The 24,247-nt window shown below is 49.4% G+C and overlaps 1 protein-coding gene across 1 annotated transcript in view; it reads left to right on the top strand.

The window, feature by feature from the left end:
- The window catches only part of LOC106896991 (formin-like protein 2), a 93,671-nt gene that overhangs the window by 28,234 nt on the left and 41,190 nt on the right, over nt 1-24,247 (top strand). The window contains 4 exon segments of the mRNA XM_014957337.1: nt 4,534-4,642; nt 6,808-6,884; nt 9,738-9,831; nt 24,047-24,121. Coding sequence (XP_014812823.1) covers nt 4,534-4,642; nt 6,808-6,884; nt 9,738-9,831; nt 24,047-24,121 — 355 coding nt within the window.

Here is a 24,247-nt window from a genome sequence, read left to right as displayed (position 1 = left end):
GCTCCAACAGGGGAGGTTTAGATTGAACATTAGGAAGGAATTTTTCACAGAGAGAGTGGTCGGGCATTGGAACAGGCTGCCCAGGGAGGGGGTGGAGTCACCATCCCTGGCTGTGTTTAAGGGCCGTTTAGATGCAGTGCTGAGGGATATGGTGTAGGGGAGGACTTTGTAGAGTAGGGTAGATGGTTGGACTCGATGATCCCAAGGGTCTCTTCCAACCTGAACGATTCAATGATTCTATCTCGGGTGCTCCTGGCGAAATGAAAGCCAAGGGAAGAAATTGCCAAAGCCTGAGAGTCTCTGGCTCTCCGTGGGCAGGGGGTTTGGGACCACTCTCTGGAGCTTGATGTTGGTTCTGCTCCCGGAGAGGTCCCACGGGCGAGGGTGATGCGCCGGCACTCGGTGCATCCCCATTCTGTGTGTATAATTAAAGTGAGAAAATCTGCAAGTTTGGTTTTTGTGCCAGAGAGCGATCCAGTGAGTCAGAATAAAACCAGTGTTATTACTTGTTCATGTATTTATTGTTAATCCTTTTATTAATAATGATGGTGATGTAGTTAATCGTTGTTTTTAAAAGCTACACCTCTTTTTTAAACACAATGAGTAGCGTGGATTAGACAAGTAACTGCACGGTAGCACCAGCAATAAACAGGGTATCCCCCCAAAAGGAAAGAAAGAGGAGGATGATGGAGTGTGAGGACACCAGAGCTGTGTCTCTGCCCTTTCTCACCAGGTCTCACACTCAGTGCAGGAGGTCCCTGGACCACAATGATTCTATCTCGGGTGCTCCTGGCGAAATGAAAGCCAAGGGAAGAAATTGCCAAAGCCTGAGAGTCTCTGGCTCTCCGTGGGCAGGGGGTTTGGGACCACTCTCTGGAGCTCGATGCTGGTTCTGCTCCCGGAGAGGTCCCACAGGCGAGGGTGATGCAGAGCTGGAATCACTGCCCGGCACTCGGTGCATCCCCATTCTGTGTGTATAATTAAAGTGAGAAAATCTGCAAGTTTGGTTTTTGTGCCAGAGAGCGATCCAGTGAGTCAGAATAAAACCAGTGTTATTACTTGTTCATGTATTTATTGTTAATCCTTTTATTAATAATGATGGTGATGTAGTTAATCGTTGTTTTTAAAAGCTACACCTCTTTTTTAAACACAATGAGTAGCGTGGATTAGACAAGTAACTGCACGGTAGCACCAGCAATAAACAGGGTATCCCCCCAAAAGGAAAGAAAGAGGAGGATGATGGAGTGTGAGGACACCAGAGCTGTGTCTCTGCCCTTTCTCACCAGGTCTCACACTCAGTGCAGGAGGTCCTTGGAGCACTTGCTTGGTACCAGCAAGGTGGGTATCCAGGGATGTTCCTCCAGGTCCGTGCTCCTGCTTCCAGCACTCTGTAGGTCTGAGCATCCTCGCCTAAGGATTGCATCTCACCTTCAACACTTCTTGATGGATTTTTTTCTCTCTGTAAGTTGTTTTGGAGCCCGTGCCAGGCTCTGGGCTCCGCAGCAGTCCCACTCTCCAGAGCGTTTCTGAAATTACCAGGTGTGCTTTGGTCCTGGCACCTGGTAATTAATGGTGAGGCTGCATCGTTACCATATTACAGGAAATGAGGACACATCCTTCCCCGCTGACTCCCTCCGCGCCACTCAGGCTTCCTTGGGAGTGTTGGGGTAGTTCTGGGATGGAAAAGCCTGGATTTGTGTGTCCCCTGGAAGGGCATCCCCCCAAAAAGAGGAGGTTGGTGGAGTGTGAGGACACCAGAGCTGTGTCTCTGCCCTTTCTCACCAGGTCTCACACTCAGTGCAGGAGGTCCCTGGACCACTTGCTTGGTACCAGCAAGGTGGGTATCCAAGGATGTTTCTCCAGGACCATGCTCCTGCTTCCAGCACTCTGTAGGTCTGAGCATCCTCGCCTAAGGATTGCATCTCACCTTCAACACTTCTTGATGGATTTTTTTCTCTCTGTAAGTTGTTTTGGAGCCCGTGCCAGGCTCTGGGCTCCGCAGCAGTCCCACTCTCCAGAGCGTTTCTGAAATTACCAGGTGTGCTTTGGTCCTGGCACCTGGTAATTAATGGTGAGGCTGCATCGTTACCATATTACAGGAAATGAGGACACATCCTTCCCCGCTGACTCCCTCCGCGCCACTCAGGCTTCCTTGGGAGTGTTGGGGTAGTTCTGGGATGGAAAAGCCTGGATTTGTGTGTCCCCTGGAAGCTCTCCCCTTCTCCCCCTGCCTCGGTGCGTGTCATTGCTGGGTACCAGTATGGATTGGCTTCCCTCCTGGCTGGGGACTGGAGTGGGAGCTAAGGATGCTGTAACCCAGAAGCTTTCCCCACTGCGGTTGTTTTCCCAAATCAAAGATTAGGAAAGCCTTCCCCTGTGTGCTCTCCAGGCTGCAAAGGTGGCACTGGCAAGTGTGAGCCCAGCTCCAGTTCTCTCCATCAGCTTTCTTTTTCCTGGAGGTGGTATTTACTCCAGCAGTCAAGCTTCACCCATGAATTTCTCTTCCCCCTTCCCCGAGGAGTTGCTCTTTGCAGAGGAAATATCAGGATTTGCACATGGCTGCACGTGCATCACCTTAGTTTTCTTTCTGTCTTCCCTTCAGCAGAATTTTTAGACTTTCTTCCTCCATTTTCAGGCCCGAGTGGGATAGTTGGAAGTGCCATGTCCCCTGGTCTCTGCTGTCACCTGTAAATCGGTGTAAATCAGGAGCAAATCCCTGGATGCTGCAGCCTGGACCTTCTCTCCTGGCTGTTTTTACTCTGTAAATTGGGGGAACAGAACAAATGCTGTGATTTTCCACCCCCAAACACCACGCTGTCGGCATTGCCGGTGGCTGGGGCTGCTGGGGGGGCACCTCAGGCCTGAGTGGGATAGTTGAAAATGCCGTGTCCCCTGGTCTCTGCTCTCACCTGTAACTCGGTGTAAATCAGGAGCAAATCCCCGGATGCTGCAGCCTGGACCTTCTCTCCCAGCTATTTTTACTCTGTAAATTGGGGGAACAGAACAAATACTGTGATTTTCCACCCCCAGACACCATGCTGTGGTGTCTGGGGGTGCTGGGGCTGCTGGGGGGCCACCCAACCCAGAAGCTTTCCCCACTGCGGTTGTTTTCCCAAATCAAGGATTAGGAAAGCCTTCCCCTGTGTGCTCTCCAGGCTGCAAAAAGTGGCACTGGCAAGTGTGAGCCCAGCTCCAGTTCTCTCCATCAGCTTTCTTTTTCCTGGAGGTGGTATTTACTCCGGCAGTCAAGCTTCACCCATGAATTTCTCTTCCCCCTTCCCCGAGGAGTTGCTCTTTGCAGAGGAAATGTCAGGATTTGCACATGGCTGCACGTGCATCACCTTAGTTTTCTTTCTTTCTTCCCATCAGCAGATTTTTTAGACTTTCTTCCTCCATTTTCAGGCCTGAGTGGGATAGTTGAAAATGCCGTGTCCCCTGGTCTCTGCTCTCACCTGTAACTCGGTGTAAATCAGGAGCAAATCCCCGGATGCTGCAGCCTGGACCTTCTCTCCCAGCTATTTTTACTCTGTAAATTGGGGGAACAGAACAAATACTGTGATTTTCCACCCCCAGACACCATGCTGTGGTGTCTGGGGGTGCTGGGGCTGCTGGGGGGCCACCCGCAGGGCTTTGCAGAGACCCCCAGTGTCCCTGGCACAGCCAAGGGACCCCACGGCCTCCCATTGTGGATGGGACTTGTCCTGCTGGTCCCAGGGCAGCACCATGGCCACCCTAGCAGTTCCCCCATCACTGTGAATAATTTCTTGACCATAATGATGATCCTGTCATTGCTGGAGAACATGCTGGAGAACACAGCAGCCCATCTCCTCCTCTCCCGTTTCTGTGCTCAGCTCCTGGAGCAGGTTTCTTCTTAAAGAAAATAAGCAACATCTCAGGGAAGAGCTGAAATGTGGTGGTTTTTCATTTACCACGCCGTAGAATCGACAGACTTAAAGATTTCCCTCTGTGTTTGTTCTGTGTACTTATTTAACCGAATTCAAGGTTGCTTTACCAGTTAGGGGTTACAATTAAAATAATTAATGCCTCTGTTCCGAGGAGGGTTCCGAAGGGCTGCATTTTCCTCAAATAATTTGGAGGGCTTTCAGAAAGCTCAGCTGCGGAATAGAAGAGAGGCACCATTCTTAAACAAAGCGCAGTGGGAATTAATACATTTTGCTGATGCCTACCAATGTTCAGATCCAGTAAAAGTCCGTGTGGAGTGAAGTGCATGGGGAAAAAAAAATTCTGGAAAAACCTTTGGTTGTGGGTGGATCGTTCCGTCCCCGTTGGGTGCCACGGGAGATGGAGGTGCCTGGCTTTGAAGCTTCATGGACAGGGCTGGGACCGGCGTTCCTGGTCCATCCATCACCTTTTCCCCATGGTCCTGGCACGTGTGTTGTCCCATGGGTGTCTGCTCCACAGAACTTAAATCCAGCTGCATTTTCACCCAGAGGAGGGATATTTCCATCCCCCCTTTTTTTTTCCCTGCCTCAAAATAGCCTTGTGATTGATGAGAGCTGTTTCTCTTTGCAGGTATAACACCTTGCCCAGCCGAAGAACGCTAAAAAATTCCAGATTAGTGAGTAAAAAAGATGACGTCCACGTCTGCATCATGTGTTTACGGGCCATAATGAATTACCAGGTATTTATTTCCCTTCTGTTGGACCCCACCACTGCGTTGTTGCTGGGAGGGGGGAGGAGAAGGTTAGCAGTGAATTATTAAGGTAAAACTGACACAAATTGTGCCTTGTTCTTAGGCAGGGAAGCTGGGAAGTGGGGTGACATAGTGTTCATCATCCAGCAGATGATTTAGAACAGATGGGAAGACACACGTAGATAAGAGCCTGTGCACACTGGGCAGTGATGGACCTGAGTATTACACACACAGCCACGAAACTGAAGTTACAATTTGTCTCAGAAATTAGCACTAGTGCTGAAAAAATGGGAGAATTTTTCAAAAGAGCTGGACACGGGTGGAAAATCCGAGCTTTCGCTCTTACTCATCGCAAGGTGATTGCGACAACTGCAAATCAAAGAGTAAACCAGACCAAAGCTAATCTTATTTTCATGAGTTTCTTTTCTCTTCAGTGGGATGCTGTCATCATATGGCATCCCCAGGATATTCTATATGATATCACGGTACAGGATAGAGACAGACATGGTCTACAGCTTGCTGTAGGAAACATCAGCCAAACTAATCCCTTCTGTTGGACCCCACCACTGCGTTGTTGCTGGGAGGGGGGAGGAGAAGGTTAGTGGTGAATTATTAAGGTAAAACTGACACAAATTGTGCCTCATTCTTGGGCAGGGGAGCTGGGAAGCAGGGTGACATAGTGCTCATCATCCAGCAGATGATTTAGAACAGATGGGAAGACACACGTAGATAAGAGCCTGTGCACACTGGGCAGTGATGGACCTGAGTATTACACACACAGCCACGAAACTGAAGTTACAATTTGTCTCAGAAATTAGCACTAGTGCTGAAAAAATGGGAGAATTTTTCAAAAGAGCTGGACACGGGTGGAAAATCCGAGCTTTCGCTCTTACTCATCGCAAGGTGATTGCGACAACTGCAAATCAAAGAGTAAACCAGACCAAAGCTAATCTTATTTTCATGAGTTTCTTTTCTCTTCAGTGGGATGCTGTCATCATATGGCATCCCCAGGATATTCTATATGATATCACGGTACAGGATAGAGACAGACATGGTCTACAGCTTGCTGTAGGAAACATCAGCCAAACTAACAGCTTGAGAGCTGGATTTCATATTGGATATTGCAAGAGCTGTAATGGTAGGAAATAGGCTGGTTTTTGTCCAAGTCCAAAAAAATGGATGTGTTTAAGAGCCGTTTAGATGTGGTGTTGGGGGATATGGTGTAGGGGAGAACTTTGTAGAGTAGGGTAGATGGTTGGACTCGATGATCCCAAGGGTCTCTTCCAACCTAGACAATTCTATGATTCTATGATTCAGAGACTAAAATGGGAGAATTTTTCAAAAGAGCTGGACACGGGTGGAAAATCCGAGCTTTCGCTCTTACTCATCGCAAGGTGATTGCGACAACTGCAAATCAAAGAGTAAAACAGACCAAAGCTAATCTTATTTTCATGAGTTTCTTTTCTCTTCAGTGGGATGCTGTCATCATATGGCATCCCCAGGTCGCTTCAGAGACTGGGGATTTTTTGCTAAAAATATAACAGCTAAAAGATCAGTGCTTGGGAGGAAGGTGAACACCTTTATTGTGAGTCGTACGAGGTATTTCTAACACGCTGCCCTTGGGGAGGCCAGCCCCTGGGGGTTACAGGGTGTCTTCCCTCCGAGGGGAAGGATGCAAACAACGATCCTGTACTAATAACCTGTACGGTGTTTGCCAGAGCAATTCTTTATTTTTGTTTTCTTTTTGGAGAGCAAAGGCAACCTTACCCGTGCGGTACCCGCACGCGGGGAATTTGGCAGATTTTGGCAGCCGAATGGCAAATTCCTCTTTGGAGAGTGAATGATGCACTTGACTGTCAGAATGAAAAGGGAGAGGGAGGGGAAAAGAGGAGCAGAGGGGGTGGCAGGCAGGCAATGGCCCCTTTTTTGTTGGCCAACGTGGCCAAACTGGGTACTTGGGACCCTCTTGGTGGCAGAGAAGTTTGTTAGGTGTGGTGGGGGATGGAAAAGTGCTGGCTGAATTAGTAAATTCAATGTTTTATTGTCGTGAAAGTCTGCTGCCAGTTCTGCTCAGAGATATGTCCTTTCTTGGATTTTAAAAATAATAGTTTCAGTCTCAAAACTGAAACGATGTTTTCCCCTTCTCTTTCCAGTACGGGTTCAATATGGTCATGTCGCATCCACATGCCGTTAACGAAATTGCACTAAGCTTGAACAACAAGAACCCCAGGTAGGCTGCCCTTGCTTTTTTAGAGAGTTTAAATAGTAGGTAAGTACACAGAAAAGGATTTTCAGGGGTACGTTTGTGCTCAAACCTGTAGCAAAAAATCCACCTTTCATCCCGAATCAGATTAAATCTGTTTTATGGTGCAAATGGATGAACCATTGCCATCTAGTTCTGACTCTTCAGCTGGAAGTCCCTGCTGGAGCCCTGCAGCTCGGTGGCAGCCCAGTGTGGGATTTTCTCAAAGAGTTGGAAAATCATCTTAACGGGGGTGTCCTTAACTTTATGTTTTTTTGAGAGAGGGTTCCGTTCTCGTTGTGGGTCGGGTTGCTGGTCACCCACAGCAATAGTGGGGACAGGGGAGCTGCTGGCAGTGTCCCCCCCTCTCCCTACACACACTTGTCACCCTGGCAGCCACTTCCAGCAAAGCCTGGAGCTCTTGTGTGTCTGATGGAACCAGAGCTGACATCCCAGTGTCTGCAAGGGTAAAACCAGGGGCTGAGACAAAACTCAACAGCACTATAAATTAAATATATATATAGCCCTTGCTTAGGCTGTCCGCTTGCCTTACAGCACACTGCTTGAAATCTTGTCCTGATGGAACCTGGTACTTCATTCCTTCCTTTTATTTAGCCCTTAGTCAGCAAACCTGACATGGGAAGGTTATGGGGAGTTCATTTTTTTAACCACTTTTGGTGTCCTGTGCCTGGAAACCAGGCGATCAAGAGAGAGTTTTCATTTGTGAAATAGGTGGGTTATTTATTAAAAAGAAAAAAAAAAAGCTTTCAAATGAGGCTAAAATAATCTGAAACCAAAGTGTAATGTTAGTGCTGGTCAAAACCTAATTTCTCTTTGTCTTAGCCCCATCATGGCCATGGAAGAAGCCAGAGGTTGGAGTGTTTAGGGTTGTCTGAGATGTGCTAAAAGGGGAAGCAGCAGCTCTGAGCGATGCTGTGGAGCTGCTCCCACCCCCAGGCGGTCTAAGGGCCGCAGGATCGGGTGGAGGATGGACACAGGGACACCATTTCCTCTGGTTGTCCCCAGTCGGATGCCACCAACACAGTCATAGCTGTCCTCTCCCCATCCCCACCCCAGATGTTGGCAGCTCCGGCCAGCATCGGAGACCTGGGCATCCCCCGGGCTCTGCTTAGAGATCATGGAATCATAGAATGGTTTGGGGTGGAAGGGACCTTAAAGATCATACAGTTCCAACTGCCCTGGGCAGGGACACCTCCCACCACACCAGGTTGCTCCAAGCCCCCTCCAACCTGCCCTTCAACCCCTCCAGGGATGGGGCAGCCACAGCTTCTCGGGGCAACCTGGGCCAGGCTCTCACCACCCTCACAGCAAAGAACTTCTTCCCCACATCTCAGCTCCATCTCCCCTCTTTCAGGGTCAAACCCTTCCCCCTCCTCCTAGGGCTCCCCTCCCTCATCCAGAGTCCCTCCCCAGCTTTCCTGGAGCCCCTTGAGGGACTGGAAGGGGCTCCAAGCCTTCTCTTCTCCAGGCTGAACCCCCCAGCTCTTTCAGCCCCCTCCAGCAGAGGGTCTCCAGTCCTGCAGTCACCCTTGGAGGGGATATTGCTGAAGATCTGTAGGAAGAACCCCTTGATCCCATCTGAAAGAGCTTGGATTTTCTTCTTGCGGCAGGAAAAATAAAAGCGATGACTCAGAATTGAAAATGATACATTTAAAATTTCCTAGGAAGGTGAACATTTTTTCTGGTTTCCAAAGATAACCTTGACACTTTGAAAGCCAAAAGGTATTTTCTTCTTCTGTAACATCTGGTTTGAGTCAATGCTTTAGCATGGGACTAATTTCATATGTGTCTGCATGATTTTAATACCTGCTCAGAGCTCATCGGGCCATAAAGTCCGGTTGGTGCTTTTGCCTTATGTGAACCCGGTAAGAAAGTCCCGGGAATTATTTATTTTGGAGTTACTCTGAGTCTGGTTGGTTTTTTGGGGTTTTTTTGCATGCTTTTCTTTCAGTAATCTCTTGTCTTCTCTCATTAATATGCCTGTGTTAGTGCTGCTGTTGATCAGATGCCCGAATTTGTGATTCAAGAGGGGGAAGACGTGCCGAGGCATCCTTCAGCCAGCCACGTCTATTTTGGGGTTGTTTTTTTTTTTGGTGGCTATGAATAATAACAGATTATCACAGAAAATAATTCAGATTTGTATCAGGAGAAATACAGATGTGAATTATAAGCACAGGGGTGAAAAACTGGGCTCAGAGGGAAGGGGCTGGGCTGCGGTGAAGCCGGTGACCGGTGGCTGATGTGCAGTGACCATGGCTTGTGTGAGATCTGCACGGCAGATCAAGAGGAGGTCAGCCTTTGCCAGAGTGGTGTGACTGCTGTGGGTTTGCTTGTGTTTTCCTAAATATAATTCGTGATTTCAACTTTTGCATGTTTTGAGGAGTGTTAAAACGTGGGGTAAACCTCGTGATCCCGGGAGAGTCACCATTCCCTGGATCAGCTGGTGTGCAGTGACCATGGCTTGTGTGAGATCTGCACGGCAGATCAAGAGGAGGTCAGCCTTTGCCAGAGTGGTGTGACTGCTGTGGGTTTGCTTGTGTTTTCCTAAATATAATTCGTGATTTCAACTTTTGCATGTTTTGAGGAGTGTTAAAACGTGGGGTAAACCTCGTGATCCCGGGAGAGTCACCATTCCCTGGATCAGCTGGTGCTCCAGATGATGCTCAGCGTTATACCTCTTGCAGGTTTATTAGTTTTAAGAGATTAAAAACACACGGGGTGCAAACTCCCAGTGTCTCCATGTCCGTTTCGCAGACGGGTGGAAAGAAGGTGGTGCAGGACGGGGTGGTCATTGACTGTGACCGGTTCTCTTCTTCGCAGGACAAAGGCCCTGGTCTTAGAACTTCTAGCAGCCGTTTGCCTCGTCAGAGGAGGGCATGAAATCATCTTATCTGCCTTCGACAACTTCAAAGAGGTATGTTATTCTGCTTTATTAGCATCTGGTGCACCTGGCTATAGTTCTCTTACTACTGGCTAGAGCTTTCTCAATTCAGCTAAATTTGCCCCAGGAAGGATTTTCCATAAACTGCAGATTTTCCGTAAGTCCCTTTGAGCTGCAAAGTTGAGTGTCGATGCCATCATTGTCTTCACGTTTGCTCCCTCTTTGGGCTGCAAAGTTGAGTGTCGATGCCATCATTGTCTTCACGTTTGCGTAAAAGAGCTGTAATCCCAACAAGATGAGTCCAGACTGTGAATTGCTCCCGTCACCTTTTGGTCAGTCAAGCTGTGTCCCTGAAGTCGAAAACTCATGGAGATCTCGAGAGCTTTCCTCCAGTTCTTCTGTCTGTGAAACAATCAGGAATGGTGTATTAGATCTCCCGTTTTCCGAGCCGTTTACACAAGCCCTTGAGATGCAAAACTCCTGGTTTTCCTATCAGCAGGGATTTTATTTGTGAAGAAATTACAAAAGCAAGTCTCTGTGATGGAACACTGACTGCTGAAATTAATGCAGGCATTTCAGTTGGCTCAGATGGGGCAAAACAGTGTAATTCTTGGGTGTATACTTTCAAACATATCACATATTTCCATAGGGTGATTAATGGGGTTTGAGAATGTTGTAGGAAGGTTCAGGAGCACTAATGGGGGAATCGAGTCTTAGAAAGCTGCTGTTCTAGTTAATTTTGAGTACTGGGTATATGTGTGGATTTATCATCAAAGGAAAAATGAATCTAGACTTTCCAGCTCAAAAATTATTAGACTTGATGAGTCCCAACTGGACTGTGTATAAACACGTTGGATGTTCCTCCTTAATGCCGCTGTTCTGTAAGTGGGTTAATGATGATGATCAACAAGCCAAGTTGTTAATTTTTTTTTTCAGTTTTTGTGTTTGGGGAATTATTTCTGCTGGAGAGATACCAATCTCTGATTTGCATCCACTGTAAATATTTGCATGTCGTAGACAAATAACTGTATTTCTGGGCTGCTCGTCATTAGCCGGAGCAAAAGGTTTGAAGTGATCTCCAGTGTGAGCCTGGAGAAACCTCAGCTCTGCAGGACCAGACGTGTCCTAGGTGTGACTGTGGTGTGTGTGTAGAGCTGCCTGAGGACAGAGGGAATGGGAATGGCAGGGAAAAGGCACGGAAAAGCTGCCGGTGAGGCTTCTGGGTGTGATGGGGAAGTCACCTTGGGCTTCTGGGTTTCACCAGGGGAAGGGCTGGGCAGGATATGGACATACAACATGGCATTTCCCACTGGGGAAAGGTCCTCAGTCCTGCAACGCGGGCACGGAACTGGAAATTGTAGTTTGGCTCTTTCATTTATTCATCTGTAGCCTCGGGCAAGGTGTGTCGGTGTCTTTGGCTTTATTTGTGCCTTGGTGAGGTGCAGGGATGAGGGAAGCAAACGCAGGTTGAGGTTGTTCTGAAGGACAGTCGGGTGATAGGAGAGAAGGGCTTCAAATACAAAAAGCACTGTAAACATGCAAAGTCCAACCCTGTTATTCCGGGCTTAAATTCTTCTGGCTTATTACTGCTCTATTACAGAAGAAATATGAGTCACGAGGGAGGCCGGTGTGAGGGATTAGAGATAAACTGGACAAATGACTACAGCTGGAACACCACCGGTCGGGAGGGTCTCTCGGGCTCATTACACAGCCCCGTGCCAGTCACCGGGAGCGATGGGTGACGTCCCGTTTGCTTTCCTGCCTCCCTGACACCTTCAGGCGAGGTTGTGTTCCTCTGCTGTCTCCCAAGGGCTCAAACATAGAATCATAGAATGGTTTGGGTTGGAAGGGACCTCAAAGATCATTGAGTTCCAACCCCCCTGCCCTGGGCAGGGACACCTCCCACTAGAGCAGGTTGCTCAAGACCCAACATCTCAACATCTGAAGACCCAACATCTCAAGACTCAACATCTCTCTTTCCTCCTGCGGACCCTCAGAAATTCCTGAGGGTGAACACATTTCTTTCACTCAGAGTTCACTTTCACTCAGAAAGTGAACATGTTCAGTTTCTCTGCCCTTATTTATTTATTCGGTTCCCGTTGGTGTTTGATCGAGCCCTTGGCTGTAGTGGAGCTGCCGGGTGTTGGGGAGAAGGGGGTGTGCAGGGAGGGGGTTTTACCTTTCTCAGTTCTCCATTTAGCCCTTTTTCTCTCTATCCAGTTCTGCTGCTTGTTTTCTCACCCTGTGCTGTTGTTTTCCAGTTTCCTCCCGGGCGAGTTTTCAGTGAGGGTTCCAAGTTTTCGTGTTTATAACTCATTCAGCCGGTATATTAAAAAAAAAAGAAAAACAACAACAAAACAAATCTAGGGAGTTGCTGACATGTAAAGCACCCAGGGTTGGGTTTCTAGCGGTGTACTTCCCATTTAAATTGCTGGCAGCTCAATGGGGTTCGTGTGGCTTCTGCTGCTCCGCGCTGGGCGCATATTTAGGGCAGATGAGACTCGTCGAACTAGATCCCTGCTGCTCCCTCTCCTTGCCATAAAATAACTTCAAAAGAAACCCGCGCTCCTGCCTAACGCTCGCCCTGTAATAAAGTCAGTAGGGAAAACAGGATGTTTCGGACCAAATTCTGCTCTCATTTACATCGGGGTGAACATCAAATATTTCAGGAGGCTTTGAGCTTTGCTGGGATGCAAATGAGAAGAGAATTTGGTTCTCAGGGTCTGGCTGAGCTGGAAAAGCGCAGCTGATCTCAACCTCGTCGAGAATTCTGTTTGAAAAGGACTTTTTGAAAACGAACTGACAGCCCAGTCTCTTTCTGGCTGGGCTCAGGATGTTCGAATGGAGGGCGGTGTGTTTTGTGAAGCCGTCTCCTGAAAATTATTCTCATCCCTTATTCCACCTGAAATCGTTGTTTCTTGTGCTGGGGTTGTTTCTCTTCCCAGGGGACTTGGCTCAACAGACGTAGAGCTGTTCAGTGCAGGATTATGATCGTGTTGCACAGGTCACTTCTGAGCACAGGAACATTTCAAAGCCACCGAGAAAGTACAACAGACCAGGAGCTTGAGGTGGAATTGAATAAAGCAGAACTCCAGAGGAAAAGGAAATCCAGAACCTGGATGGAAAACAGACCAGGAGAGGGAAGGAGCAGGTTGGAATGGGTGGGAGGGAAGGCAGGGGATGAGTCAGGAATTTGAAGGGAGACATCAGAGTTAGTTTCTCATCCATCTTTGTCTTTCTCCTTTGAGTTCTCTGTAACGTGGAAGGAGTTTCCGTGTTGAGTACAAGCAGGGGTGGTTTAGGTTGGTCTCTCATGGTGCACGGCTGTTTTCTGCAGCCAGCTCTGTGTTTTGGGAGCTACTCAGCATTGACAGAACAGCAACCTCCAGCTCCATGAGGGAGAAATGCCCCAAATGTTCACACACCTTCTGTGGTTGGTTGTTCCTTCCAGGCCAGCACAGATATGGGGAATCGTCCCCAGTTTCCAGCCGAAATTCAACTCATCTGTTTTCAGGAGGTCTTGATCCAGGCTAAAGCAGGAAAGAAAGTTCAAATTAAATGGAAAAGACCCTGTCCCTGCTTGTTCCTGGGAAAAGTGGATTTTTACACCATCCCATGTTACTTTCATAACTCTCATTGCTTTTGAAGTCAGCTTGGCCCTCAGCACAGGAGGGACATGGACGTGTTGGAGTGGGGCCAGAGGAGGCCATGGAGATGCTGAGAGGGATGGAGCCCCTCTGCTGGGAGGGGGGGCTGAGAGAGTTGGGGGGTTCAGCCTGGAGAAGAGAAGGCTCCACGGGGAGACCTTAGAGCCCCCTCCAGCCCCTCAAGGGGCTCCAGGAGAGATGGGGAGGGACTCTGGATGAGGGAGGGGAGCCCTAGGAGGAGGGGGAAGGGTTTGACCCTGAAAGAGGGGAGATGGAGCTGAGATGTGGGGAAGAACTTCTTTGGTGTGAGGGTGGTGAGGGCCTGGCCCAGGTTGCCCCGAGAAGCTGTGGCTGCCCCATCCCTGGAGGGGTTGAAGGGCAGGTTGGAGGGGGCTTGGAGCAACCTGGTGTGGTGGGAGGTGTCCCTGCCCAGGGCAGGGGGTGGCACTGGGTGGGCTTTAAGGTCCCTTCCAACCCAAACCATTCTGTTCTGTGAAGTCTAGGTGCAGCTTAGCCCCTGTGTCAGGAAAAGCCTCAGCTGCTCAGCTCAGTTAGTGCTTGCAGGATGGTCACATCTTGGTTGTGAGGAGCTGCAGGAGCCAGGAGGGCCAGCAGACCCTTGGGTTTAGCTGTAGCCGCTCTCGGTGCCATCAGGCCTCAAACAGCTTCTGGAAGGTCCCAGAGCAGGAGGACCTTCACCCTCACTGTGCAGCTGGAAAACTTCCTCCTCCTGCGTGCCGCTTGGCTGAATTCTGCTGTGTTTACAACAAATAGTTTGGAGCTGTTGTGCCCCAGGTCACCCACGGGAATAGCTGGGGCATTTGGCTATTCCCATATCTTTTTAACTCTTTCTGGCCCATCGCTGGCTCTGTTTGCAGCCACCTCTTATCCCCAGCCCCTCCTCCCGAGGGTGAACACGGTGAGTGGGGCTATGGGTGCGGTGGTGGGGTGAGCCCCCCAGCACGGCCACCACCCCTGCCTTTCCCCAGTTGCCAGTGGGCTCCCCCAGTTCCTCCTCGGTGTTCCCGGCCCTTTTGTGCTGGTTTCCATGGATTTGTGAGAACGGGCTACGCCGTTTTATCCGAGTTGCCTGGGGTTTGTGTTGCAGGACCAGCCAAGGCAGGGGGATGCCAGGGGGATGCCAGGGGAGGGGAGGCAGCCCCCAGGCAGTGCTGGGGCAGCTCCGAGGGGTGCAGAGGCGACACCAAGAGCTTGTGCCCCATTAATGTGGAAGCAGGCTGGGTGCAGCGCCGGAAAACAAGGTGTCTTTTCCTAACGCTTATTCAGAGGAATTAGTTCATTTTAATAATTAAGCTGCTGTCTTCTGCTGACAGTAGTAAAACTTTGGGTTACTGTTATTTCATTGCTTACTCCTGGAAATGCATCTTACTCCAAAGAATCACAGGAGCCAGGAGGGCCAGCAGACCCTTGGGTTTGGCTGTAGCCGCTCTCAGAATGGTTTGGGTGGGAAGGGACCTCAAAGTCCCCCCCCGGTGCCACCCCCTGCTCTGGGCAGGGACACCTCCCACCACACCAGGTGGCTCCAAGACCCCTCCAACCTGGCCTTGAACCCCTCCAGGGATGGGGCAGCCACAGCTTCTCTGGGCAGCCTGGGCCAGGCTCTCACCACCCATCATCGGTGCCATTGGAGCTCCATAAACCACCATTTACTGTGATTTATACTGGTGGGAAGACAAAGAAGACTCAAGATGTCTAAGGTGGGGTAAAATGTCTTCAGCAGGCTGAAAACCCAAGTGATTTCCACACTGTATCTTGACTCACCCACACCCTGCCAGGTCTTCATCCAGGAGGGGTGAGACAGCACGTGGGGAAATTCAGTTTTCCGTGCGGCGGGCGTTGTGAATTGGGGAAGAAACAGGCTTTAAGTGGAGCAAAATACTCAACAGGGAAATTGGAACTCACTGAGCTGCACCTCTGATGTGTGTGGTGGGGTGAGGACCGCTGGCTGTCCCTGTCTGCGGGGCAGGAGGGGACTCTCTGGAGGCTGGACCATAGCAGCGTGGTGTCCTCCTGGGCAACCACAGCATGTCAGGCTCCTGCTCCCACCTCGGCAGAGCAATCCCTCGGCTCAATAACAGCTCTTAAATGCAGGGTGCAATTTTCTTCTCTCTCTCTTCTGGTCTGAGTGCCAAAACTGATGGGAACCTGCCCTGATGGAGGATGGGAGCCTGATAACGATGTTATCGGCTGCTGCCCTGATGGAGACGTGGCTCAAGACTCCTCGGGGACCAGCTCTGAGCTGTGCTATGGGTTAGATTTGCTTCACGGTGAAGTTTATTATGGTTGTGCCTTCCTAGCAAAAGATATTTAATGCTTTGTCCATTCTATATATCCATATTTATATGTATATATATGCACACACACACACTTTTGACTCATGGGTTAGTTTTTTGCTTGCAGTCAGAGCCAGAGTTTCTCAGCCCATTTCTCTTTAGCTGTAGAAACCATCCTTGGGAGAGCCTGGAGGCAAAGGTTTGCACCGAATACCCCCAAAAATACCCAAATTAGCCTAATTTGGGCTGCAGCATCACGGGGCATCCCTGAGAAGGGGGCAGCCAGACCTCCCGTGGTACCCCCACCTGCAATGAACCTCTTCCCTGCCTCAGAGACCACACATTTGTGGTCGCAGGCTCTCACAGCATTCCCCAGCCTCCAGGAGGATTCCTCGGAGCTGAGGCCCAGGAGTAACACGGCCGGGCAAACTGGGAGCAGGGTTAGGAAATCTGCTGATTTTCTCCAGAAATAGAAATAACACCAAAGTTCTAGTTCAACGGAATTAAGGCTTGGTCAAAGGCTATGAGTGCAGAAAGCTGTTTTCCAGCTCACTTAGGGCCTGGCTTCAAAATTGAAAGTTTTTTTGCAGTGTTTCTAGTTACCTGCTTTATTTACATGGTTTACGTGTTTTTCATTTATTGGAAGCGAAGCGGCCACTAAAGGAGTAGCTTCAATAAGTTTACAGATACGTTGAAAAAAAATCACAACCCAAGAGCGTTAACGTGATTGCATCATGAAAAGAGTTACAAAGAGATTTTGGGTTTTTTTTTTTGCAAATATTCATTTCCTCAGCATTAGTGAAGACCTGAAAATGACAGTTTTTGAGTATACCTCGCAGCGCTCCGAATGAACATTTTAAGGAGTGCAATCTCAGATCCTTATGCAGCTTTTCATTAATTTCCATTTTAAACATCGGAGAATTTACTTTAATAACAACGAAATATTTCTGGGAAAAGACCAGAGGACTCTACCACGCTTTATTTTTTTTTTTTTAAATAAAAAAAAATAAGCACAATAGTAGTTTTAAAACGGATCCAAACCGAGAAGGCAAAAGAATGGAGTGGGATGTGCAGTGAGACAGAAAGCCAGCCAGGAATAATCCTGGCTCTCTGCAGGGAACACTTCCTGACTCTGGCTCTCATCCAGCAAAGCAGTTAAATTGCTTATTATACAGGCATGTACCAGAATAAGTGAATTCCGTAAGGTGAGTGTGTGCTCCTGTGCTTCTCTGGATGGGGAATAATTTTAGTATTTAAAAATAAAAACAGAATTGAGGTGTTTTTCCTACGATGCCCCATGCTTTTAAAAAGGGTTTTGCTCCAAGAGAAAAAGAAAGGCCAAAAAATAAATGGGAATTTAGATAATCCAGGGGAATAATCGGGGAATATTCAGATCATCAGGGAAGCTCATCCTCTGGTGGTTATTCCAGCATCTGAATGTCCCCATGAGCTGGGACAGAAGAGTTGGCCCAACTCGATGGTGACTGGGGGATGAGAGAGGAGCAGGGTCTGGTGGTCACTGTTGTTTTAACATCAGTTTAATTTGGTTTGTGGTGGGGTGTTGTGTGTAGGGTTGTGGGTGTGGGGTTTAGTTGGTGGGTGGTGTTTTGGGTTTGTTGTTGTTGTGGGGTTTTTTTGTTTGGTTTTTGGGGTTTTTTGGGGTTTTTTTTTTTGGGTGGTTGGACTTGCTGATCTAGGAGGTCCCTTCCAACCACTAAGATTCTGTGATTCTGTGATTAATTGATGGATGTGTTTGCTGCTCTGAAATACCTGGTGGGTGAGAAGAATCACAACCATCTCATGCATCTCCTGGTGATTTTAACGCCGGGTCCATCCGAAGGCCTGGATGGCAAGCTGAGAGGTGGGGACATGGCCAAGGGGACCTCATTCTTCACCTCCAGCACTTTTCACTTCGCTGAAGTGAGGCAACATTGTTCAGCCCTCGATTTTCATAGGGCTGCATTCAGAGGCAGATTTCTCTGTTTGAATAATGAATGGTGGGGCTGAAAACAGCAGTTCTGGGTTATTTTTGCGGGCCATTATAATAACTCGGCGCCAGGAGAAACTATTTGCAAGTGCTGGAAATTGTAAATCCATTTGTTGTCTTTTGCGCCGCGGCAGTATTTTGAGAGTGCCTTCACCCTGCTGGTGGAGAAGTAAAAGGTATTTTAACCTAGTAAGTATTAAATAACTGTTTACTTAACCAGTAACTTAGGGGAAAACGGATTTTTTTGTTCTGTAGCAAACTGCAAAAATGTCAGCGTGATCAGCCCAAACAAAGTGCTCCTGTGGAGGGTGGCAGGCCGGTGGTGGGATCTACTGGTGACAGTGGGCTGTTGTGGGGGAGAGAAAGCCAGCATTGTGTCGCTGGACAAAAGGAGCACAGACAGGAGAAAACGGGTCACAAAGGGTCCCCGGAATTTTTTGGGTTGCGTGTACATCAGGCTGTGTGTAACACCACCATCCAGTGTGGGCTGCGCTCCTCTACACGGAGCGGGTTTGCTGTGAAACTGCAAACTTTCAGAAAGTTGTTGAAGGAGGAGCTTAAAACAGTCTTTGGGCAACACATGGTCAGATGGTCAGTTTAGTGTTTGCACTGACAGAAAATGTCATAAAGTCGTAGAATAGTTTGGGTTGGAAGGGAACTTGAAGAACATCCAGTGCCACCCCCTGCCCTGGGCAGGGACACCTCCCACCACACCAGGTTGCTCCAAGCCCCATCCAACCTGGCCTTGAACCCCTCCAGGGATGGGGCAGCCACAGCTTCTCAGGGCAACCTGGGCCAGGCTCTCATCATCTTCTTGCTGAAGCACTCCTGGCAGGGTACAGCTCTGCTGCGGCGTCCATCCCTCCTGGGACACTTATCTTCCATGCAGGAGCCACGCGCTCCTTCAGGAAGAAAGGGGATGGAACGCTGTGAAATTGCTGGCCTCTGTCAGGAAGAACCAAAGAGAAAACCAGAATCTGGCTGGGTTTCAGGAACCTACTGGCACCGCAAGGATCAAAGGCAGCAGCTGCCGCCGATGTAATTTGATTTTGGAGGCGTCCTCTGGGCCCCATCCAACTCCTGCTCCAAGCAAACCCGAGGAACCCTCTCCTTCCCTTCCACCACAGGCTGCTCAGATGCACCCATCCCTACGTTATTATCCTGACCCATTCTTTTCCAGCTGTAGTCAACGGGATGGTTATTTCAGTTTAACCAAACTGCAGATCCTCCCAGTGCTTACCATCCTCTCCCCTCCCCGCAAAACAGTTAAGACTCCACATAACAAACAAAAAAAAAAAAAAGTGGGATTCTCTCAACTTTAAGCTTTGAACAGTCGCATCTCTCTTGTACCCACTTTGGAAAAAAAACGAGGCCGATTTAACCAAAATGCATTTATTGTGGAGGCACCCATAACAATGGTGCGTGCCGTCACTCAACGACGAAAGCCAGAAGGACTGATTCCTGGGAAATCTAACGTAAACCGTTCCACGTGGAGGAGAAGAGGTGATGTAAATGACCACGGAGCCACTCACGGCCACGACTCATCGAATGAAGGAACGACCTGGAGTGAGTGCCACAGCCCCGGCGGAGAGGTGCCCATCTGGGGCCTACAGCCACTGGTAGCCAGAGAAGAAGCAACAACACGCGGTGGCTGTCGGTGGCTGCCGGCGGGTGTTTCGCACTCCCGTCAGATGAGTCAGGGCCGGGGCCGCCCGCCCGCCTGAGAGACAGCGAGCCCAACTTCCAGGGAATGATATAATTTATCCCGGAAGATTAAAGGGAGTTGAAACCGTAGACGAAGCCCTACGGCCTGCAGGTTGGCCCAAGTCCAAGGCGAAGGCTGAAATCGAATCCCCGCCACATAAAACCATATGTTGCCCATTTAGATTTGCATAAATTCCCAAGGTCTGTCATTTGGAAGTATGGCTGGGGCTAGGGAAGGCTGATCTTTCTTTTATTAGCCTTATTCTGTGCGAGAGGCAAGATTAAACGGGTTACCACAGCTATAAAAAACCCTCTGTCTCTGCTTAGGCTGTGAAAAAAACCCCAACTTTTTAGGTTGCATTAAGCCCACGTCATTCTAGAAGAACAATGTGGCTTTATGAAAAACCACCCACGAAGGGTCCTTTCTCTGGGAAGGCTTTGGGTGCTAACGAAGTAAAGCCCTCACAGATCCATTACAAAGGTACCACACAGTCCTGTAAGGAAGCAAGAGGATCTGTTACAAAAAATTCTGTGACGATTGTATCCATCTCCACCTGGGAACGCTCTGGGGTCATCCCGTTCCCATCCAGACCACCCAAGAGCAAAGTTCAACTATGACAACCCTCATGTTGCTCCTGTTCACGCGGCTGGATGAGGCTCCAGAAGGGCAAAAGGGTATTTTGGAGAAACTGAGGATATTTTCATGTACAGGGTGCTGGGCCATCTTGTCTATACCATGTTTTTTTCCAAGAAAGGTTGGACCTCAAGATGATCCTTGAGGTCCCTTCCAACCTGGGATTCTACGTGCAGTGTGAGGCAGCAAGTGAAAATCCAGGCTGATGGAATCACATCTGTCATCCTCCTACCCCAGACATCTAACGGCACAAAGCACCACCTTGTTTTGTTGGAGAATGGAGCTCGTCACTGAACCTTGCTACCAGTAAAACCAGTGTGCTCCACATGGAGTGTGAAACACTCCACAGGCAGTGTGTCAGGCTCTGGAGCTTCACCTTGTTGGCCAACGGTACAGAGAGCACACGAGGAGACCCAGCTACCAGACCACTGTCTCCTCCACGTCTGGAGGTCTGATGCTCCTCAGTGCCCCATCCAGACACAGCAACTGCCTCCTGCAACCTCCTCCATGCGAGTGTAGGTCTGACAGTGAAGAGGGACACAGAGAATGACAGCTCTGAGCTAGCAACGTATCATGGTCAGAAGATGCTGGGAGGGCTGGAGCCCCTCTGCTGGGAGGACAGGCTGAGAGAGTTGGGGGGGTTCAGCCTGGAGAAGAGAAGGCTCCAGGGAGACCTTGGAGCCCCTTGCAGTCCCGCAAGGGGCTCCAGGAAAGCTGGGAATGGACTCTGGATGAGGGAGGGGAGCCCTAGGAGGAGGGGGAAGGGTTTGACCCTGAAAGAGGGGAGATGGAGCTGAGATGGGGGGAAGAACTTGGGAGGGTGGTGAGGGCCTGGCCCAGGTTGCCCCGAGAAGCTGTGGCTGCCCCATCCCTGGAGGGGTTCAAGGGCAGGCTGGGCAGGGGCTCACTCGCTTGTCCTCAGTTCTTCTTGGAGCTGCTCCAGCCATCAGCGATGTGTGCGTGGCGTTTGGCTTTGGTCTCCCAACAAGGCAGTTCCTGAGGCTGCAGGGAGTCTTTCTGAGGATTACTCCTGAAGAAAAGCCCGAGATGAGGCTGCAGATTTACAGCCTGAAGGTGAGTGGCCGTGACTCCCCAAACTCCCCTGTCCTTTCTGTGTCCCAGGGTCCCCATCCCTGCTCAGTGGAGAGACAGGTCAGGTGACCTTCACCCCTTGCAGAACTCCCATCCAGGAAATACTGAGGAGGAGACTTGTTCCATCCAAGAGCAGGTCTGCAAGGGCTCTGCTTTACTCTATCTTAGACCTTCATGTGTGTTTTATGGGTCTGGTGGAGCAGCACATGTGAAGGGCATTTAATGCTTCACCACCATTTTCATGGCTGTAGAGAGAGAGGAGTCCTTTGGCTTTGAGATCATGACGATATCCTTGACCAACAAGCGTAATCCGGTTTTCCTGAGGGTGCAGGCTCTGCTGTTCCAGTGTGTTTATTCTGCCTTCTGAGTCTCTAAGGTTCAGCTGGAAACTTTAAAATGCAACTTCAGCAAGCGTTTGCGTGGTCTTCAGCCTCCTGCCTACCCGAGGCTGCGCCGAGCCCATTAATTGCAGCTTGTGGGATTGTGGCCATGAATATTGATGGTGATGTTATCAAATAATCCATCCCAACCAGTGTCCCCGGCCTCTCACACAGATCCAGTGCCAGCATTCCCATTGACGTCAGGTACTGACCACAAATATCCGAATAACCACCACGTTGTGGGCACTTTTGGTTGGGAATGACAGAAGATGTGTCACGTACACCACAAGCGTGTTTTATTTGGGCGCAACAGGCAGCAGGAAGCCTGGCGAGATGGTCACCCAGCAACCTCTGGTCACTGCTCACAGATCTCATCAGCTCAGTTGAGGTCCCACCAAATCGTGCGTGAGTTCAGTGAGGTCTGCGCGATGCCTTGTTCGTCCTGGAGGTACCTCCTGGATGATAGACACAGCAAGAAGAAGCTGATGTGGGAATAGTAGTAATAATAATGCTTATTTTGTGAAGAACTTGCTTTTTGGGGACTATCTAGAAACTCCAACTGGGGGTTTGGTCTCCTTGTGGGAGACACAAATGTAGAAATATGTACAAAGAACCCTGCCCCACAGAGGTTGGGTTCTAAAGAGCCAGCAACCCTGCCCCACAGAGTTTGGGTTCTAAAGAGGTTGCCAGTGCTCCTGCCAATGCTTAATTACCGTTCCTTGGCTAATTTCATGTAACTACTCTGCCATGTGAAACAGCAGCTGATGTCTCAGAGGGGTGTGCTGCTCGGAAGCTGGTGGACCCTAATGAACAGTCAGGGTTGGAGGTCCCACTGCTGTCCTGTCCCCCCTGCTCCTCATGAGGAGCACCCAGGACATTTGGGTGAAATCTGGTTAAGGAAGGAAGGAAGGAGCCTCTTGGGCTCACCGAGGGTTGTGTTCCTCAGCAGAAGGGAAGTCCTCTGGATGATTGGACTCTGCTTTTCAAGACCTTTCAGAGCTTCTCCTGTCCCTCTGCAGGCAGCCAGTGTCTGAGGAGGGTGAAGCTGGGAGCAGCATTTAGCACCGGCGCTCCTGCCAATGCTTAATTACCGTTCCTTGGCTAATTTCTTGTAGCTACTCTTCCATGTGAAACAGCAGCTGATGTCTCAGAGGGGTGTGCTGCTTGGAAGCTGGTGGACCCTAATGGACAGCCAGGGTTGGAGGTCCCACTGGTGTCCTGCCCCCCCTTGCTCCTTACGAGGAGCACCCAGGACATTTGGGTGAAATCTGGTTAAGGAGGGAAGGAGCCTCTTCGGCTCACCGAGGGTTGTGTTCCTCAGCAGAAGGGAAGTGTCAGTCCTCTGGATGATTGGGCTCTGCTTTTCAAGACCTTTCAGAGCTTCTCCTGTCCCTCTGCAAGCAGCCAGTGTGAGAGGAGAGTGAAGCTGGGAGCAGCATTTAGCACTGGTTGTGGATGGATGGATGGATGGATGGATGGATGGATGGATGGATGGATGGAAGTGCCAACCACTTTGTTTAGAAGAGCATTCCTGTGCTCTTCATGAATTCACTGCTTGCTTTGATGCCAAAATCTAGCAAATGAGAAGTCAACTCATGGTGCAGGATGTGAGGAAACTCCCAGTGGATTTGAGAAGGTGCTGGACCCTTTGCACTGTCCCATCATCTCCTCTTGGACGAGGCTCAGGATGGCTGCCGTGCATGGCTCCTGCCACTCTGGGTCAGGTGTTTGGTGTTGTCCATTCATGCAGGGATAGAAATATACCCCAAAAGGATGCATGATGGAGGGGTTGCAGTAGGTGAAATGGGTGCACCTCCTGGTGCTCACCTCCGCTCCCTTTCGCCTTCCAATTTACTCAATATTTTGTGATTTTGGCGTGGATTGCCCTACATCATTTTTCCGCTGGGAAAAGTAGGGTCTTGAGGCAGAGGAGCTACTGGGAAGTAATAAGATTCAAACAATATCCTGAGACCTGCTTTATCTTAGATCTCATTTCTCCCTCAAGTTGCTTGTGTTTCCTGCCAACACCCCTGTGTTACGGCTCTGTAATTCTGACCAGCTGATAGTTCCACTGATGCATTTCACTCCTCATTTAGCCGCTGATGATTTTCTTCTTCTTTTGGTTTTTTTTTTTGCCCCTCCCTGTAATTTGTTCTCCTTCCTAATTACATTATATTACAGTGGAAATCCAATTCTGCCCTGTGGAAGAGGCTGAGCCTTCCTCTGGTGTAGCCTGGTGCAGCCCTGTTCCTTATGTTCATACCATTGGTGGGGATGATTACATTTTTTGGAGAAAAAAAGAGATACAAAGATTTATGTGGTGATTGTACCTGCAGTGCCTGTATTCACCTGTGATCCCTCTGCTGGACTTGTCATGAAGAAGAGTATTTCCAGGGGAGGAAAACCTGGACGGGGAGGTTTTGGGCAAGCGGATAAGCTGCTTTTTGCATGTTTTTAATGCTCTCTCTTGCAAGTTGTGGTTTAACAAACATGTGGCGATTCTTTCGTAGGTGTGTGGGGAGAAGCAGCGCTTCGAGAAGCTGATGGAGCACTTCCGAAATGAGGACAACAATATAGACTTCATGGTGAGTGCTGTTTATCTCCAGCAGGCTTTGGTTGCCGTGTTTACCATGTCTGGTCCTGCAGAGACGTATCTGCCTTCTCATCCTTGGCCTGAAATCACCACAATACAGTGGGATGGTTTTTTTTTT

This window comes from Calidris pugnax, unplaced genomic scaffold, assembly GCF_001431845.1.
Source record: "Calidris pugnax isolate Ruff unplaced genomic scaffold, ASM143184v1 scaffold256, whole genome shotgun sequence".
NCBI lineage: Eukaryota > Metazoa > Chordata > Aves > Charadriiformes > Scolopacidae > Calidris > Calidris pugnax.
Note: the sequence above shows the minus strand (reverse complement) of the source record. Positions and strands in the feature narration are given on the sequence as shown.